Below are 18,864 nucleotides of genomic sequence, written 5' to 3'. Positions count from 1 at the left end.
CTTGACCCATGAATATAGAAGTAGTGAGGAGGAAATAAATATTCCTTTTTCTGTCTATTATCTCTCTGGGGAATCATCCTCAACCCTCATTATTCAGTTTTTCTGGTTTACATGAAGATGATCTTTTTCTAATCCATCCCTAGGGATGGATACATGATCAAAACTGGGCCAATTAAAGCTTTGTCCAGGAGTCTTGCAAGAAATAGGAACATGGAGAGACACTCACCCAGCTCCCATCAAGATTCATAAGGACATTGTAATGCTAAAACAATTGCTGGCCATCTTTGTTACCACAGGAATTGATGTTACTTGAGTATGAAGTCAACATAGGAATTGAGACATAAAAAATGGAGAATAAAGATCCTTGAAGACATAATCCATATCCCTGGATCCAGCCTTTCCTGAAGTTTACCTACCTTTTGAACTACCAAAATATATGAGACAGTAAATTGCCTTTTGGTTTGTTTGTATATTTGTTATTTGTTTAATCAAGTCTGAGTTATTTCTTATTTCTTATGACCAAAACGTTCCTGTCTAGTATACTCCTGAATAATGTTACACCCTTACAGTCAAGTCCCTATAATGTTTTACACAGCTCCAGAAGTCCTTTGAGAGGGGAAGAATGCAATACTTGTACAATACTTACAACACTTGTACAATACAATACTTACAATACTTGTAAGTTCTGAAAGTGTATAAACCATAAAGCAGGAATCCTCCTTCTTTTTTTTTTTAAGATTTTATTTTTAATTATTTGAAAGATAGACAGAGAGAGAGAGATGAACAACGGGGGGGGGGGGTAGAGGGAGAAGCAGACTCCCTGCTGAGCAAGGAACCTGACATGGGGCTCCATCCCAAGACCTGAGATCATGACTTGAGCCTGAAGGCAGCCACTCAAACAACTGAGCAACCCAGGCCCTGCTGGGGTCCTGATTCTATATGTTATGAAACAGTATTGAAAATTACAAATTTTTCATCATGATATAAGCAGAAAACAAAATTAATTGCTAGACTCCTGTCATGAGAAGACCTGCTATTATCATAGCTGAGTGTACCTTTCTTCCCACTATCATTTAATTTCTACATATTGTCATCAGTAATATTTGATAAGTGGACTTAAAAAAATGAATCCTCTAAAAGAGCAAGTTAATTCCCTTTCTTTCAGTAGTGGAACATTTGTCCAATGTATTTCATAAAGAATTTGTCATGTCAAATTGATAAAACAGAGTTGTTCCTGGTACAGTCGTATGTATGTGTGTGTCTGTATATAACTATACTTCTGTGTGTATGTATCTGTGTGGTTTGTGTGTCTATATTCAAGTGTATTTATTTATAGGTGAGTGTACAAAGTGAGTCTGAGACTATATGTGTATGTGTCTTTGTGTCTGAGGGTACATGTGTTTGTGTGGTTTGTGTATGTGTCTATATTTCCATGTGACTATATTTGTGTCTGTGGGTATTTGTGCCCCCTATTGTGGTCTGATTTGCATTTGTGTGTGTCTATTTATGCATGTGTGGTATGTGATGTGAATTTGTGTGTGCATGTGTGCTTGTGTCTGTGTGCTCTGTGTATAGTGTGGATAGATGTCTACAGGTGTGTTTGTACAATTATGTGCACATGATTGTGCTTCTGTGTGTGGGTCTGTGGGTCTGTGTTGTGTGGCTGTATGTGTACATGTGTTTGCATGCATGCATGGTGGGGGCTGGGAGGAGAACAAAGCTACCAACATTCTGTTTTATACATTGTGCAGATTGGGAAATGTTGACCTCTCTGGTGGGGCAGAGTAGCTTTGCAGGCACAGAGTTTGGCTAGCAGAGTGGAGACTGGATATCAGCCCCCACTAACCCTGTGTCTTGGGGAAAAGAACAATTTGGCAGGAAAGGGGGACACTTTGGAAGGCACAAAAGTTCATTCAGTCTCTCCTTTGCTCTGTAGGAACTCTGAGAACTACCCAAACCAATGCTCTCTAATGCTTTCCAAATGACATGACCGTAGAGAAGTTCATGGCACACTTCCTCCAACCAAAGTCTGCATCCTGTGCAGGCTCCAGGGGCTTCCCTCCTTGACTCGGTTCCTGAGACTACACGCGAGCTCATTCAACAGGCTGCCTCCCACCTCTCTTTTGACCTTGTCATCATCTCCTGGCCCTGGACACTCTGCTTCCACCTGTTGCCTTGTTGCTGAAAAACACTGGTGGGGGTTTAGGGTTGCATGCTGTTGCCATGGCTCATCACATAGTTTGCACTTTTATTAAAATGACTCATGGCCAGGAGGCTGTGGGACTGTGATCGGGTGGTGATAGGGGAGAAAGATACCGATGGTGTGGAATTGGTTTTGATGGTGAGTGAGGCCTTGGAACTGGGAAGTGGGTGAGCAGCTCAAACCCAGAGGGGGAAATTGGGGCTGTGGGTTGAAATCAGTGAGATTACTAGGACTTGCTTCATCAGAAACCTTTAAATCAAGCATGAGCTTCTCTGCCCACTTTAGCTCCTCAGCAGAAACTCCCTCTTTGGCAGCTTGACATGTGGTCTTGTGATTGATGACCTTGGGCAAGTTGCTCCACCACTGTGAGCCCTCCCTTCTTCAACAGCAGTCCCTACCCCGTCACGTAGGAGTTCGGGAGGAATCACTGAGACTGCACGAGGAGGTACAGAACATAGTACTCAGCGGAAAGTTAATGCAATCTTTCCTCTCCCCTAGTACTCCATACCCCCTCTTCTTCTCACTGGCCTTGGGGTGCCCATAGCACTTCGTCTGTGCTTTTATGATAGCAGCAGCTCTAGCAAGTGCTCAGTATTCAGTAGATGTTTGCTGAGTGAAGAGATGAAGGCAGGCAGCCAGAGGACAGGTAGTAAGTAGTCAGTAAATAATAAAGTTAGGTTGGAACGTTCTCCTGTCTTTGGAAATGAGCTACGGGCATCCCTCAGAGATGAGGGCTGGACAAAATCATGATTTTGTGGATAAAGTATGGCTCTAGGTGGTAGTCAGAGTGGAGAGCTCAGTGGGCCATTCTAGCAAGTGGTTTCCCCTTATTGACCATCTCTTTTGGTTCCAGTGAACTATTATAGTTATTTGCCTCCTGAGATGATGCACAGATTTGAGAAAAAGAGAGTGTATATGCAGTGGCACTTGTTCCTGCCAGAAGATCAAGTTTAAGGAAGGTTTAAAGGAGTCTAAGTTGATAAAGAAAGAAAGGAAGAAGGACAGGAGAAAACAAATTTCATAGCAGTGAGGGACCCAGCTGGCCGATAAAGCTATCACTGCCATAATCATACACTAATCACAAAACTGCTCTTATGAAACACTGTGCTAGTTGCTGAGGCTATAAAGTAGAAGGCATGGTTCTTACCTTCCAGAAGTTTCTAATCTATGGAATGGAAATTGATGGAAGACTGAGAACTGCAGTTCACTTAGTACCTGTTTAGCACTGGGACAAAAGTTTTAGGGTATACCTCAAGAAGTTCAATATTAATATTCTCTAAGAAAAATAAAATACAGAGAGGCTAAGAAACTTCTTGTAGGTCACCCCGCAAACACGCACAATGGGGAGAAGAGCCCAGGTCTGTCTGACTTTAGTGGCCTATGCTGTTCCTGGGATTGTGAGCAAGGACATCAGGGCAAGTCTATAAAAAAGAGAATTCCCTTTACAAGGTGTCCTATATTCAGCACCATGTGAGCAGTAGATAAGGATGCTTGTAGGAGTCCAAAAGAGATGTATGGAAGCCTCAAATAGAAGTGGCAAATCGGCAGAGGAATAGGTCTTTCACTAGATGCTGAAGGCAGAATATGAACCCAATAAGAGAAGAAGGGAGGGGGTGGTTTTCAAGGAGGAAAGAGGCATAGCATGTCCAAAGGTGGGAGGTAGGAAATTTTTCACCTTCTGGATTTGTGGAGTATTGGAGAGGGCACGGCCTGCTCCAAACTTAGTAAGAGCCTTAGACCAGCCACCTGATTTCCTTGACCCTCAGTTTCCCTATCCTGTACAATGGTTGTGAGAATAGCCACATCATAGTATTGTTGAAGACCTGAGATTATGTATATTATATATACATAATTTATGTATAATATATATTGTATAATATATGTTATATAGATATTATGTATATAAAGCCCCTGTTTCCTCAAAAATCATCAATCTAAGTTAGACCTTAATATAAATTAGTTCCTTCTCTCACAGTATCCTATTTCCCTTTCTACTTGCAATCAAGTCAATTACATATCTGCACGCTTATTTATTGAATGTCTGTTTCATGACAGTAAGTTCTGTGAGGATAGGGACAACATCTGTTCTTCTCTGTTCTTCTCAACACCATCTCTTTAGTGCCTACAACAGTAGGCACTCAGTAAATCTTTGTTAATGAATGGATACAGGAATGTATGAATGAATAAATGAATTCATAAGTAAATGAATAACTAATCTATTTCTGTGCTGTGACTCTAAGAATCTCAGGGAAAATCCATTTTTTCTCTGGTGAGGGGGTGGGTTGCTAATGGAAGGAAAAGCCTTCAAAGAATGACACTGGAGAGTCACAAGGGCTTCACGGGTGATCAGAGGGAGCCCCAGGTCTCCTGTGTGTGTGTCCTGGTGCTCTACATAAGTGTTCCTGAGAAGGAAGGAAATTACACAAACTTCTAGTTCAGCTGGCTCCAGGGTTTCACAACTCATTTCCTTCTGTCTTGGTTAAATCCGTGGTGCTGCTTTTTCCATTGTGACTTGTGAATTGCCTAGTGCACAATGACTCTGCATGATCCTCACACTGCCCGGCAATAACTCGGAGGGGTGTCTAGACTTTCCAATAATCAAGTCTTCTGACCTAATGCAACGCAATAACCCCTAATGTAGAGCTGGAGAGGAGGAAAGGGGATATAAATAGATGCACTAATAATTACTAGGCATTTGATACATTCTATGAATTCCATGATAAGAATAAGGACCGGGAACTGAAGAATACAGAAGAGGATGTATGGTTATGCCTGAGACGAGGAAATATACACACAGTTGGCTAATATTTACAGCTTTCGAAATATGATCATGTGTATCATCTCGTCTTAGCCTCACTGCAGCCATTGAAAAGGGGGATGGCTGGATAGCATTTGTATTGTTACTTCTTCCTCATACCCAGGGAAACTGAGGCAACTAGTGGTGGTGCAGGATATAGATCTGGTTTCACTGGCAGATATAAACTCACTGCCTAGTCTCACAACTCTCAATTTAGGGATCTTCTGTCATGTACCACCCTTTACATTGGTCAACAGTGTGGGGGTGTGTCTGTGATGTCACAATCCCCCACCTTCTGGAATGTAATTCTAATGCATTTTTGTGATGAAACATCAATATCAAAAAATCAGGGGCCACATTACCCCATGCCTGCTTTAGTAAATAGTTTTTCACAGTCACACATTTACTATTATCTATGGCTGTTTTTGCATGACAAAGGTAGAGTTGAGTCGTTGGAACAGAAAAGGTATGATTCATAACGTGTAAAATATTGAATATTTGGTCCCATACAGAAAAAGTTTACTACCTCCTAGAATAAATGAATGGAATGGAAGTAGATAGAAAAAAATGGACTCATTCATTCATAATAGGCAGTGGGTCATAACTGAAGCTGAGAGTGAGAATCGGTCTCAGAATCGCACCTCTGACACTTGGCTGGATGACCTTGAACAAGGTATTTATACTCTCTGTGCCTCTATCACCTTACAGACTTGCTGTAGGATTTGCACTAGGTAAGGTATATGTATCAGTCACGATTATGTTTGGCCCCATGTGACAGAAGACACAGGATGAAGGGGTCCTGCATAAGACAGCAGTGTCTTTCTTTCATGTGGAAATGAGCAGTGGGTGTTGGTCTGGTGGGGCGGTGTCAGCAACCCCAGCCTTCCCACCCGTTGCTTTGCTGAGCGTGGCTTTTATTCCCAAGTTTCTCTCATGGGCCAAAATAGCTACTGGAGCTCTAGCCACAGTGCTATTATTGCTATTACTACTAAAGATAGTTTGATGACAACAGGAAACAAACCAAAAATCGAATACAAAAAGCCCAGAAACAGAGACATACATAGTCTAGACAGCAAATCCACATTAATTCAAGTCTAGCCAAAATAAGACCTCCTGCCATAGCTCATGAGGCAACAAGTGTGTTTTGCGTGTTCTATTCCTGGGATGTGCTGGGGAAGATCTATAAACCACATGTTCTGTGTATTCAGCATCTAACACTTTAAAAAGTATTTCCATAACTATTACTTTATTTGCTCTTCATAGTTCTCTCAATAGGTTAAGATAAACAGGTCTTAATATTATTATTCCTATTGTATACTATAATTCTACCAGGTGGTAAGTAATCAGATCCCAGATCCCTCCTATCATCCCAGAGAGTCCATAGTTGGATCTTTGGATATTTGTTGGAAATGAAAGGGGAGCAGTACTGGTGTAGAAGAAAGAAAACGACCCCAAAACGGGACCCCGAGCAGATATAGCTAATCATAGGACCTCACGCTCACTGAGTTAGTATCCTTACCTATATGATGAAGATAAGAGCATCTATTGATTTTAGGGGTTGTTATGAGAACAGCAGACAAGGACTCTAATGCGCATGGTAAATAGGCTAGTTCAGTGAAATCACTGCTATTACCTGGGCTTACCTCTTATATCTGCTGTATCCTTGAAAACTCCCTTCCCTTTACCGGGCCTCAGTTTACTTTTCTAAAAAAGCAAAGGGTTTGGCTCCAGGGACTTGCTAAACTATCTTCCAAATCTCCGGTCCCATGAGCCTGGGAACCTGCCTTTTCAAGGGAAACAGCTTAGATTGGAGCCCAGGTTGGAATTCTTCCTGGTTCCCTGGTAACTCGCTGTGTGTTTCAGAACAAGCAAAAAACGTTTCCGACTCTTTGCATCTGTAGATAAGGACAGATACTACCTAATTTATAGGAAAGGCAAGCATCGTGAGGATTAAATGAGGTGGATGTGCCCAGGGCCCACAGATTGTAACATGGACAAAGGCAGGACCTATCTGCTTTGTAGATTTGAAGACTGTGATCGCACTTCAGAGGGCTGGCCACAGGATTAGATGGGTAAACTCATTTAAAGTATCAGAAACAAGACCTCGCATAAAATAAGCATTCAGAAAATATTATTTTTATTAATTATATCCGCCTAAAACAGTCCTGGAGTTCAGCAAATGGTCGGGAAGAGGTCATAGGATACACACTCGACACGCACACACACACATACACACACACGCGCAACAGAGGCTGCAGAGTTTGCGCGGGTCAGCTCGGTGCCTTTAAAAGTACTAGATGTGGGAGGAGCCACGGCAGGCTGAAGTCCACGCCCCCAGCCGGCGGAGCCAGGCCGGGGGCGGGCACGCAGGCCAATCGCCGGAACCGTTCAAAGGACCAATCAGGGCGCGTTTTACAAGGGTCGCGCCCGGCGGAGGCGGGGCCGGGGGCGGGGCACAGCCTCAGTCGCCCTCGGGGACCGCCCAACCCCGCGCGGTGCAGCTCGGTGCGGCCACCTGCAGAGCCCCGCTAGCTAAAATGTAATTTCAGATTGGACAAGTAAGTGACCCTCCTCCCAGTCCCACGTGTGCAGTAGGGGCTTTTGCAGGCGCGCAGGCTCGTAGCGCCCAAGTTCTCCAGCCCGAGAGCGCACCGGGCCCCAGCTTCCCTCCCCTTTCCCGCAGTCGCCGCCTCTTCCTGCTCGCCCTCCGCCTCCAGCCGCTAAAGTCTCGTGCCAGCCCAGCCTCGGCCCCCCGAGACGAAGTAGAGTTCCCTGTGTCCTTTCCTGGGTGAGGCTTCCGGCCACTCACGGCAAGGGTCGGCCTCTATTGCATCCCTCAGGGCTGCGTTTGAGATGTCGGGAACCCGGGGTTCACTGCCATTCCTGTCCAGTTAACTGTGTTCGCTCCCCCTTTTCCTCACTCTTTCCTATCCCCCGGGCCCTTATTTTAGGATATTTTTTCCCAGGCAGTTTGGAACTTTTAATAAAAATCTGGCTACCTAAAGGATTGTAAAGGCCAGTGCTGCTTGTAACTTCAAAAGCTTTCAGCAGCTTGTGGTAATGTTTGAGGTGCATTTTAGTTTAGATGGTGTAACGCTGTTTGGTTACAGCTATCCTGGGTAGGAAAGGCCTAAGCTTATCTTTCCCTTTTAATTCATTTCCCTTCTTTGAAGGATTGACGAGATGCAAAAATGGTGAATTTCCCTAATCCTTGGCTCTTCTCCATGAGAGCACTTCTCAAATCTTAACTAATTTTGTCCCTAAATGAAAGGGTCAGTCATTACCAAAATATGGAAGGGCATTAGGTTAATTTTTTTAAAATAGGAGATCTGGAGGGTGGAAGTGCTTACACTTTTGAATTGCAAATTAGTAAGAAAGAAGGCACGTCTTCTCTACGTTTGTGACTCTTACACAGATGGTACAGTTATGCTTTGTTTTGCTTGCGTTTTTTTTTAAACGCTTTTTTTAAATGATCCACCAAACGCATATCCTGATTTTTTTTTTTTTTTTTTTTTTAACTTTTTATGTTGCCAGCTGGGTCTTGCAGCCTTCTGGTTGCCTCCTGGTCTTCTGGGAGTCTCCTGTTAATGAGGCTCTCTGCCTGGCTCTTGGCCTGATGATCACTGGCCTGGCTCTTGGTGGGATCAGCTGAGGAGGACCTGCTTGTGGGAGGCCCAGAGGACTGTTGATTAAGGATGATGGGGGAACAGACCAGAGAGGGTGAGAAGGGCCTGGAGATTGATTTTGAGGGGAAGGGAGCTTGGGAGCCTCCCTTGCTGGATTTGGAAATCAAAACATGTATATTAGGAGAAGGGAATAACCCTGAGGGTGGAGATCTGTGTCTTTCTGGATGAAATTAAGAAGTTTACTGGGAGGAGACTGGGCCTTCTTCCAGGCTGTGTTAATTTTTGCTGTGGGCCTTGTCTTTTCCTGGAATCTGGTTCCGTTTCCGTAACCTTTCACTTAGTTCAAATCACAGTCAATTACCAGCTGGTTTTGAAAACAGTTTGAGGTAATGAATCTTGCCCAGCCAGAGTGGGGACCCCTGGCCTCCTGCCAGGGGATTTGAAATAATCATTTTACCAGCATGTACTACAATCATTTAACCTCCCTTGCCCATCTCTTTATTAGAAGAAATACAGGATCAATCCAGGTGGTGATGTAAGGGGTCATCCAAACCTGTTCATTCATTCATTTGTTCACTGTGTATTCTGAGCCTGGTACTGTGGCAGGTTCTGGGAAAGGAAAGATGAGCAAGACTTGGTCTCCACTTTTATTCTTTCACTCAGTCTGCTTCTGTCTAATCTGATGAGGGAGATTATACCATACCAAGATGAGTGCCATTGCAAGATATGCGGGAAATTCTCAGGAACTGGGAGAAGTGCAAATGGCCCGGTGTGGAGTTTTGTGGAAAACTTCCCTGGAGGAGATAATGCTGTGAGCAGAATTTGGAAGCCTCAGTTTGAGTGAGCTGGGAAATGACAAAAGGGAAGGGGGTTATTTGACTTGGGAACAGTGTGTGCAAAACTCTACAACCTGGCCTGTTGTTGACTTGTGTGGCTGAATAGGTTAGGATGAGATGGGAAATCACCAGAAAGAAAGCTGGGGAAAGTGAAAAGGCCAGATCAGGGAGGGTCAGGTGAGGCATAGTAAGGGAGTTTGAGCATCAGGAGCTGTCTGAAGTGACATGGATTTGTGTTTTAGAAAGTTAATTCTGGCTGCAGGGTGGAAAGAGAATTGGAGAGGTGCAGACTGGGAAGAGACTTTTATAGTACAGATGAGAGATGGGTTAGGGTAATAGTTCTGGGACTGGACAGAGAGAGAGAGATGAGAATACCGTTGACCCTAGAACATGGGCTTGAATACAGGTCAACTTCTACGTGGATTTTTTACGTAGATATATTTACTCTTCCTTAGGATTTTTGTAACTTTTTTTCCTCAAACTAACTTTATGATAAGAATACAGTATATTATACGTATAACATACAAACTATGTGTTAATTGACCTCATGTTTTGGATAAGGTTTCTCATCAAAAGTAGGCTATTAGAAAGTTAAGTTTTGGGGGAGTCAAAAGTTATATACAGATTTTTGACATTGCAGGAGGTCATTGCCTCTAGCCCCTGCATGGTTCAAAGGTTGGCTGTGGAATGATTAGGAATTAACTACTGATTGAAGGTACTGTGTGGAGAAAGAATGTAGCAGTTAGCCTACCATCCAGGAAAAGGCATTCCCAGCTGGGGCTTTTTTCAACAGCTTTACTGAGGTGTGCTTGACATACAGTAAACTGTATATATTTAAAGTGTCTAACACGAGATGTTTTGACATATGTAGGTATCTGTGAAACTATCATCACAATTAAGATAAAGAACACTTTTAATACCCATACAGATTTCTCATGCTCCTTTATAATCCCTCCCTCCCTGGTTATTTCACACCCGATACCCCTCAGGAACAGTGATCTGCTTTTTGCCACTAGAAATTATTTAATATTATTTTAGGCGTCATATCTGTGGTGTCATACAATATAGATCTCTTTTTGCGTTGGTGGCTTTTCATCTTAGGATCCCATGGTGAGTGTGCACACAGAGTTCATTTCATTTATTTTGAAATTTTATTTATTTATTTATTTAAGATTTTATTTGACAGGCAGAGATCACAAGCAGGCAGAGAGGCCAGCGGAGAGAGAGGAGGAAGCAGGCTCCCCGCCAAGCAGAGAGCCCGATGCGGAGCTCCATCCCAGGACCCTGGGATCATGACCTGAGCCGAAGGCAGAGGCTTTAACCCACTAAGCCACGCAGGGGCCCCATTCCTTTTATACATTGTATGGCTATATTGTAGTTTATTTATCTGTTGATGGGTTTTTGGATTATTTGCTGCTTTTTGGCTACTGTCAGTAAAGCTGCCATGACAATTCATATACATATATATCTTTCTGTGGGTGGGTGCTTTCATTTCTCTTGGTTAAATACCTAGAAGTGGAATGGCTAGTTCATATGGTAGGTATATGTTTAACTTTTTAAAAAACTGTATTTCTCTCTCTTTTTTTTTTAAGATTTTATTTATTTATCTGACAGAGATCACAAGTAGGCAGAGAGGCAGGCATTGAGAGAGGGGGAAGCAGGCTCCCCACTGAGCAGGGAGCTTGATGCAGGGCTCAGTTTTAGGACCCCGAGATCATGACCCAAGCTGAAGGCAGAGGCTTAACCCACTGAGCTACCCAGGCATCCCTAAGAAACTGTATTTCTAAAGTGCTGTGCCATTTTTTTTTTTTTTTTAAAGATTTCATCTACCCATTTGACAGAGATCACAAGTAGGCAGAAGCAGGCAGAGAGGAAGGGAAGCAGGCCCCCTGCTGAGCAGAGAGCCTGATGCAGGACTTGATCCCAGGACCCCGAGATCATGACCTGAACTGAAGGCAGCGGCTTAACCCACTGAGCCACCCTGGCGCCCTTGTGCTGTGCCATTTTAATTCCCCTCACTGGAGTATGAAACTTGTGATGACTCCAGTACCAGGTGTGGTCTCTTTTTTTAAATTTTAGCCATTCTAATAATGTGGAGTCCTTTTTTCACGGGTTTTAATGTACATTCTCCTAATGACTGATATTTTCAAGCTTCCTGTCATGTGCTTACTTGCCCATATATATATCACATGATTTCCTGGGTGAGGTATTTGTGAAATCTTTTGTCTATTTGTTAAAAAAAAAAAAAAAAAGCTCTTTGTTTTTCTGAGTTTTGAGAGCTTTTGTATGTATTCATTACAAGTTCTTTACTTCACCTGTAATTTGCAGATATTTTCTCCGATGTTATGACTTGGCTTTTCATTTTCTTAACAGTATCTTTTCATAAGCAGGGTCCTCCATTTTGGTGAAGCTTAATTTGTCAGTTTGTAATTTTGATGATGTCTGTTTTATCAATTTATTCTTTCATGGATCACGGTTTTGGTAATTGTGTCTAAGAAGTCATGACTAGCCTGAGCGCTCAAATATTTTCTTCTGTTTTTTTAAGAAGCTTCATTGTTTTTGTTTTACATTAAATCCACAATCCATTTTGAGTTATTTTAAGTTAATCTGTAACACTAGATATGGAACAGAGTTGATTTTTTCCCATGTGTCATTATTCCAGCACCATTTGCTGAAAAGCCTATCCTTTCTTTGTTGAATTGCCTTTGTGCCTTCGGCTAAAATCAATCGACTACGGATACATATGGGCCTATTTCTGAATGTTTTATTTGGTTGTTGTAATCTTTTCATCTGTTTTAATCCCAGTATCATAATCTTGATGACTATAGCTTTGTAAAAAGTAGTGAAGTCAGGTAGAATAGATCCTTCATCTTCAAATGTTGTTTGGTGATTCTAAGTCCATTACATTTCCATATTAATTTCACAAGTCATTTTGTCAATTTCAGAAAAATGGACCGTTTAGATTTTAATTGGAATTTCAGTGAATCTCTACCTTAATTTGGGGGCAAATTGACATCATAAAGATTGAGTGTTCTGATGCATGGACAGTATATCTATTTAGTTACTTAGGTCTTAATTTTTCTCAGCAATGTCTTGCAGCTTTCATTAGCTAGGTCTTGCACATCTTTGTCAGGTTATCTGTAGGTATTTCATATTTCCTGATGCCATTGTAAATGTAATTATCTTTTAAAATTTGACTTCCAGTTTGTGGCTATTTGGGTATTGATCACATATCCTACAGTCTTGCTCAACTACTTGTCAGCTGTAAGAACTTTTTACAGATGCCATCAGATTTCCTATGTAGGTGATCATGTTATTGTAAATAAATAACAGTTTATGTCTTCCTTTCAGTGTGGATGCCTCCTGTTTCATTTTCTTGATATAGTGCACTGGCTAGAACCACTACTCTTGCAAGGAAGCGATGAGGGCAGACACCTTGTCTTGTTTTTGATCTTAGGGAGAAACATTTTTTTCATCATTAACTATGGTGTATGATATTAGTTGAACATATTTTGCGGATGTCTTTTAGGAAGGTTTAGGAAGTTCCTGTCTATTCCTTCTTTGCTGAGACATTGTATTTTTTTTTTTTTTTTTAGTGAAGAATAAATGTTGTATATTGTTGGTTGCTTTTTTTTTTTTTTGAAGATTTTATTTATTTATTTGACACAGAAAGAGGTCACAAGTAGGCAGAGAGGCAGGCAGAGAGAGAGGGGGAAGCAGGCACCCTGCTGAGCAGGGAACCCAAAGCAGGGCTCAATCCTAGGACCCTGGGATCATGATCCAACTGGAAGGCAGAGGCTTAACCCACTGAGCCACCCAGGCGCCCCAGTTGTTTTTTTTTGTTGTTGTTGTTGTTGTTTTGTTTTGTTTTTGTTAAGATCTTTTTAACCTCAATATGATGAGTTACGTTCATTGATTATTTGTTTATTTATTTACTTATTTATTTATTTTTAAACGTAAAACGTCTTCCTGAGATAAATCCCACTTGGTCAGTACCTTTTATCCTTTTTATGTTTAGTTGGCTTCTGTTTGCTAAAATTTTAAGAATTTCTGCATCTGTGTTAATGGTGAATATTGACATAGTTTTCTTACCTTGTCTTTTAAGTTTTGTTATCAAGATAATTCTGGCCTCATAAAATAAGTTGGTAAATGTTTCCTCCAACTCAATTTTTTGGACGAGTTTATATAGAATTGGTGTATTTCTTGCTTAAATGTTTGATGGAATTCACCTATGAAGCCATCTAGGCGAGGAGTTAGTTTGTTTATTTTTTTGTGGAGAAGAGGGAGTATTCAATTGATTTAATAATATAAGACTATTGAGATCATCTTTTTCTCCTTGAGTGAGGTTTGATAGTTTCTGTATTTTAAGGAATTTGTACATATCTAAATTGCTCATGATAATCCTTCATTAGCATTTTAATATCTATAGAATCTGTTGTGATTTCATCTCCCTTATTCCTAATGTTGTTATCTTCTCTCTTTATTTTCCTGATCATTTTGTCCAGAAATTTATTAGTTTTATTGTTCTCAAAAAATAGCTTTTGGTTTTATTTATCATCTATATTCTTTTTTTTTTTTTTAACTTACTGATTTCTCTTCTTAAATTTATTATTTCCTTTCTTCTGCCAACTTTGAGATCCTTTAACTCTGCTCTGATTTCTTAAGGTGGATAATTAAGATTATTTATTTGAGATGACTTTTCTAATAGGCATTTGATGCTATAAATTTATTGGTTCAGGTGCATCTTATGACTTTTGCTACATATTTATTTTCATTCAGTTAAAGTACTTTCTGTTTTTTAAATGTCTTCTTTGATCCATGTGTTAGATAGAAGTGTGTTACTCAGTTTCCAAACATTTGAGGACTTTATACTCATCTTTTTATTATGATTTGTAATTCTGTTGTGGTCACAGAAGGTACTTTGGTATGATTTGAATCCTTTTATCTTCTTGAGACTTGTTTTACGGCCCAGAATGTGGTGTGTCTTGGTAAATGTTTGATGTATACTTGAAAAGAATGTGTGTTCTGCTCTTGTTGGGTAGAGTGCGTTTTACATATCAATTATGACAGCCATATTGACCATGGTATATTACATCGTAACTTGCTGATTTTGTGTTACGTACTGTATCAGTTATTGAGATAATAGTATTAGCATCTCTGAGGATAGTTGTGGATATATGCATTTCTCTTTGCAGTTCTATCAGATTTTGCTTTATGTATTCTATGCAGTGTTATTAGGTGTGTTAATATTTAGGATTGTTGGGTTATCTTGGTGAATCATCCCCCTTTTTATTTCTTAATTTCTGATAATATTCTTTGCTCTGAAATCTACTTAGTTATTATATATATATATATAATTATATATATATAATATTTTTGCTCTGAAATCTACTTAGTATGATAATGATTAAGCTTTCTTTTGAATGCTATTTAATGGCATTATCTTTCTTCTTTTTACTTTTAACTTGTGTGTTTCTTATGTGTAAAATGGGTTTCTTGTAGGCAGCATATAGTTATACTGGGTAACTAAGTAGGGCTTGATAATCTCTGTGTTTTAATTGGAGGCATTTAGACTATATTTGATATAATTATTCATATGGTTTGTTTTAAATACACCATCTAGCTTTTTTTTTTTCTTTTCTATTTGTTCCATCTGTTCTTTGTTCTTTTTATTCCCTTTTTCTGCCTTCTTTTGGATTAGTTTTTTTATAATTTCATTTTTTTCCTCCTATATTGCCTTATTAGACATAACTTCTTCTTTTGGTATTATTTTAATGGTTGCTTTAGGGTTTATAGTATACATCTTTAATTTATTAGAGTCAACTTTCAAGTGAGATTATTCTACTTAACATATAATATAAGAACCCTATAACAGTATGTTTATAATTCTTGCCTCCTAGCCTTTGTGCTACTGTGTTTTATGTAGTACATTTTACTTACACATAAGTTTAAGCCCCACTATATGTGGTTATTATTTTAGTTTTAAGCAGTCAGTTATCTTTTTAAGACATTCAAGTAATTTTTAGAAAGTATATGTGCCCACATATTTACCCTTGTGGCCTTCATTCCATTTTATAGATCCAGATTTTCATGTGCTGACATTTTCCTCTCTGCTTCTTGTGAGGATTTCTGCTGGCGATGCATTTTTTCATCTTTTCTATGTCTGAATTAGTCTTTATTAAAGCTTGAGTTTTGAAAGTTTTTTCCCGCAAGGTAGAGAATTTTAGATATGAAGTTTTTTCTTTCAGTATTTCAAAGATCTTACTCTACTGTCTCATAGTTTAAATTATTATTTCTGATGAGAAATCTGTTGCCCTTCTCATATGTTTCTTTCTTTTGTGCATATTGTTGCCACCCCTTCCCCTAAGCTACTTTTAAGATTTTTCTTTATCATTGGTTTTGAACAGTTCGGATATGATTTTCTTGGGTTAGTTTTGTTCATATTTCTTGTGCTTAGGGTTCATTGATATTCTTGAATCTATGGGTTTATAGTTTTCATCAAATTTGGAAGATTTGTGGCCAATATATTTTCAAATATTGCTCCTGAAATCTTTGTTCTTTCCTTCTGGGATTCCCATTTCACATATAGTATGCCATTTGAAGTTTTTCCACAGCTTACTGATGGCTGTTTATTTTTGAAAAATCTTTTTTCTCTTTTTGTCAGTGGATAGTGTCTGTTACTGTATTTTGAAGGTCACTAATCCTTTCTTCTGTATTGTCCCATTCTATACAGTTTTCTATCACAGACATCTTAGTTGTCATTTTTAGCATTTCAGCCTGAGTCTTTTATATCTTCCATGTCTGAACTTTCAAGTTCAATCTCTTCTCTAGCTTTCTGAACATATGAAATACAGGTATCATAGTTGTTTTAATATCTGTGTCTACTAATTCTATCAAATATGTCAATTCTAGGTCAGTGCCCATTGCTTTTTCTCATTTTGGTTAGTCTTTTCCTTCATCTTCGTGTGTCTGGTTAATTTTGATTGAATAGCAGACATTATGTACTTTACCTTGTTTGGTGCTAGATATTTTTGTAACTTTATAAATACCCTCGAACTTTATTCTGGGGCATGTGTGAGGTATTAGGAAATCATTGGATTCTTTTGAGTCTTGCTTTAAGCTTTGTTAGGTGGGACCAGGGCTAATCCTTCCTCACTGCTGAGGTCAAACTCTTCTATGTACTATACTCAGTGACAAGGTTTTCCACTGTGGCTGGTGTGAATAGGTACTATTCATGGTGCTATGTGAAGTTGTTCACTCTGGGAGCCTCTGGCTCAGATGGTTTCTTCACATGCATACAGTGGTTGGTACTCTACTGAATACTTGAGGAGCACCCTTTGCAGTTCTCTGGATTTCTCCCTCTGTGCAACTCTCTCCTTTCTTGTACTCTGCCCCAAGAAATCTAACCTGTTTTCTGCAAACTCCTGGCTCTGTCTCCTCCATTCAGGGAGACTGTAGGGCTTGGCTGATTTCCGCCTCTGTGCCATAGTCCCACGCATTAAGCTTGAGCCAATTCAGGACACTTCATTTTCCCCCATGCTGTACTTCATTGCCTAATGTCCAGTGTCCTGAGAACCTTTGTTTCCTATATTTTGTTTCCTTTTGTGTGTGTGTGTTGGTGTGGGGGAGTGGCTTACACGACTGAAATGTATTTTCTCACAGTTCTGGAAGCTTGTTTCCTTTTTTTTTTTTAAGTTGTTTTTAGTGGGAGGGTAAATACAGTTCCTGTAACTCCATCTTGGCTAGCAGTAGAGGTCTTCAACTTCAACTTCAATTTCTGAAGAAAATTTAAAGAAGGGACTATTTGAGGGTGTGAGGAAGGGATTTTGAAGTATCCAGGCATCAGCAATAATAGGACCACTTATTTCTTAAGGCCCAAAAGGGCACAATCCAGGAAGTAGATCAAAAGGAAACAAGACACCCTCCAATTAGGATAATTTTCAGTAATCAAACTATTTGAGGAGAATGTGGGCCTCCTGAATCATCCCTAGGGCTAATAACAATAGGATTGTTCTATCCTTCTATTTAAAGGGGCAAGGTGTTGGGGTGCCTGGGTGGCTCAGTGGGTTAAGCCTCTGCTTTTGGCTCAGGTCATGATCTCAGGGTCCTGGGATCAAGCCTCAAATTGGGCTCTCTGCTCAGCGGGGAGCCTGCTTCCCCCTCTCTCTCTGTGCCTGCCTCTCTGTCTACTTGTGATCTCTCTCTGTCCAATAAATAAATAAATAAAATCTTTAAAAAAAATAAAATAAGGGGGCAAGGTGAGGAATGGTTACCAGAATCCCAGAGGAGTAACTATGTGTGGAGAGCTGCCTTTAGAGGATTCAGCACCTTTGTTCAAGAGATAAGGTAGTTCAGTTCATCTCCCAGCAAAGGGAGTCCTGACCTTACTCTCCTTCCTCCTTGAAGCTGGTGCTCTCATTGGCCAACCCCAACTAGAGGACAGAGGATTGGAGTGCCAGGAAATCCCAATTATAGTCCCTGGGACACAGGGTAGGCAGGAAAGGGTTTGAGTAGGTAGTGTAGGGAGGAAGAGAAGCTGAGAATAACTGCAAGGGAGTCATGATAACCTCCAGATGCCCAGCTAAGTAGCCCGGTGGTTGGTGGTGCCGCTCACTGAGAGAGAGGAGAGAAGGGAATAGTATATCTCGGAGAAGTAGGTTTGGCATGCGAGGGAGAAATGATGAAATTTCCTTCCCGAATGAGACATACTTCTCTCAGGAGACTTCTATAACAACCCTCCTCCCCCACTCCACCCTATCATCTTAAATTATTGACGAGGTCTGTATCAATATGGAGGAAGCACGAGTTCAAACAGTGGGTACATATACAGTGATGTATGTGTGAGGTAGGTTTAGGGAGACTAGAGAAATGAGGTAGAAATCATTCAGGCTCAATGTGTTACCAGCGCCTTGGCCATCCAGATTTGGGTCTCTGGTTACAGACCAGGCTGTTGGCTGAGTAGCTTGCATTCTGCTCAGCTGGCCACGGGATGGAGAGTTTAAAAAAGGACTTCGTTACTGGTGGGTTGTGAGGGATGAAGGCTGAGAGGAAGATGCTCTATAAAATTAAGTGTGATTTCAGCGGACCAATCTTGGTGTGGTTCACCAAATTCTGGGATTATAGAATTTCTCACCAACTTTGATGTTTGAATGAGGCTACTCTTAGAATGTATAGAAGAATTGTGTGGCGTGGAGGAAGGGGCATAGGATTGAAGTCCTTCTCTGGTTTTTATTGGCTCTGTGACGGCGGCTAAGTAACCTAAGTGCACAGAACCTTAGTTATCCTATTTCTAAGCATGGACCCCTCTAGGGTTTTGGGAGGAATAGCAAGCCCATGTCCTAAGTCACTGGTACCGTGCCTGGCACAGAGTAAGTGCTCCTAAGAAGTTTACTGATCCAAGAT

The 18,864-nt window shown here is 40.6% G+C and overlaps 1 protein-coding gene across 10 annotated transcripts in view; it reads left to right on the top strand.

Moving 5' to 3' along the window:
• Positions 1–18,864, top strand: part of FGGY (FGGY carbohydrate kinase domain containing) — a 520,049-nt gene that overhangs the window by 104,683 nt on the left and 396,502 nt on the right. For 3 of the 10 annotated variants that reach the window (XM_032301951.1, XM_032301949.1, XM_032301941.1), the window contains exon 1: positions 7,451–7,558. The exons of 1 other annotated variant lie outside the window; for it this stretch is intronic. Coding sequence is in view for 1 of the 9 variants with exons in the window: in XM_032301939.1 (XP_032157830.1) it covers positions 8,696–8,720 (25 nt within the window). In the remaining 8 variants the exon portion in view is untranslated. Of the gene's footprint in view, positions 1–7,449; positions 7,559–7,643; positions 7,789–8,527; positions 8,721–18,864 lie in introns of those variants that run through there. 6 more of the 10 variants (XM_032301950.1, XM_032301946.1, XM_032301942.1 and 3 more) reach the window with 3 other exon arrangements.

Source organism: Mustela erminea, chromosome 10 (genome assembly GCF_009829155.1).
Source record: "Mustela erminea isolate mMusErm1 chromosome 10, mMusErm1.Pri, whole genome shotgun sequence".
Classification (NCBI taxonomy): Eukaryota; Metazoa; Chordata; class Mammalia; order Carnivora; family Mustelidae; genus Mustela; species Mustela erminea.
The sequence above is the reverse complement of the archived record's forward strand: the minus strand, read 5'-3'. Positions and strand labels throughout refer to the sequence as shown.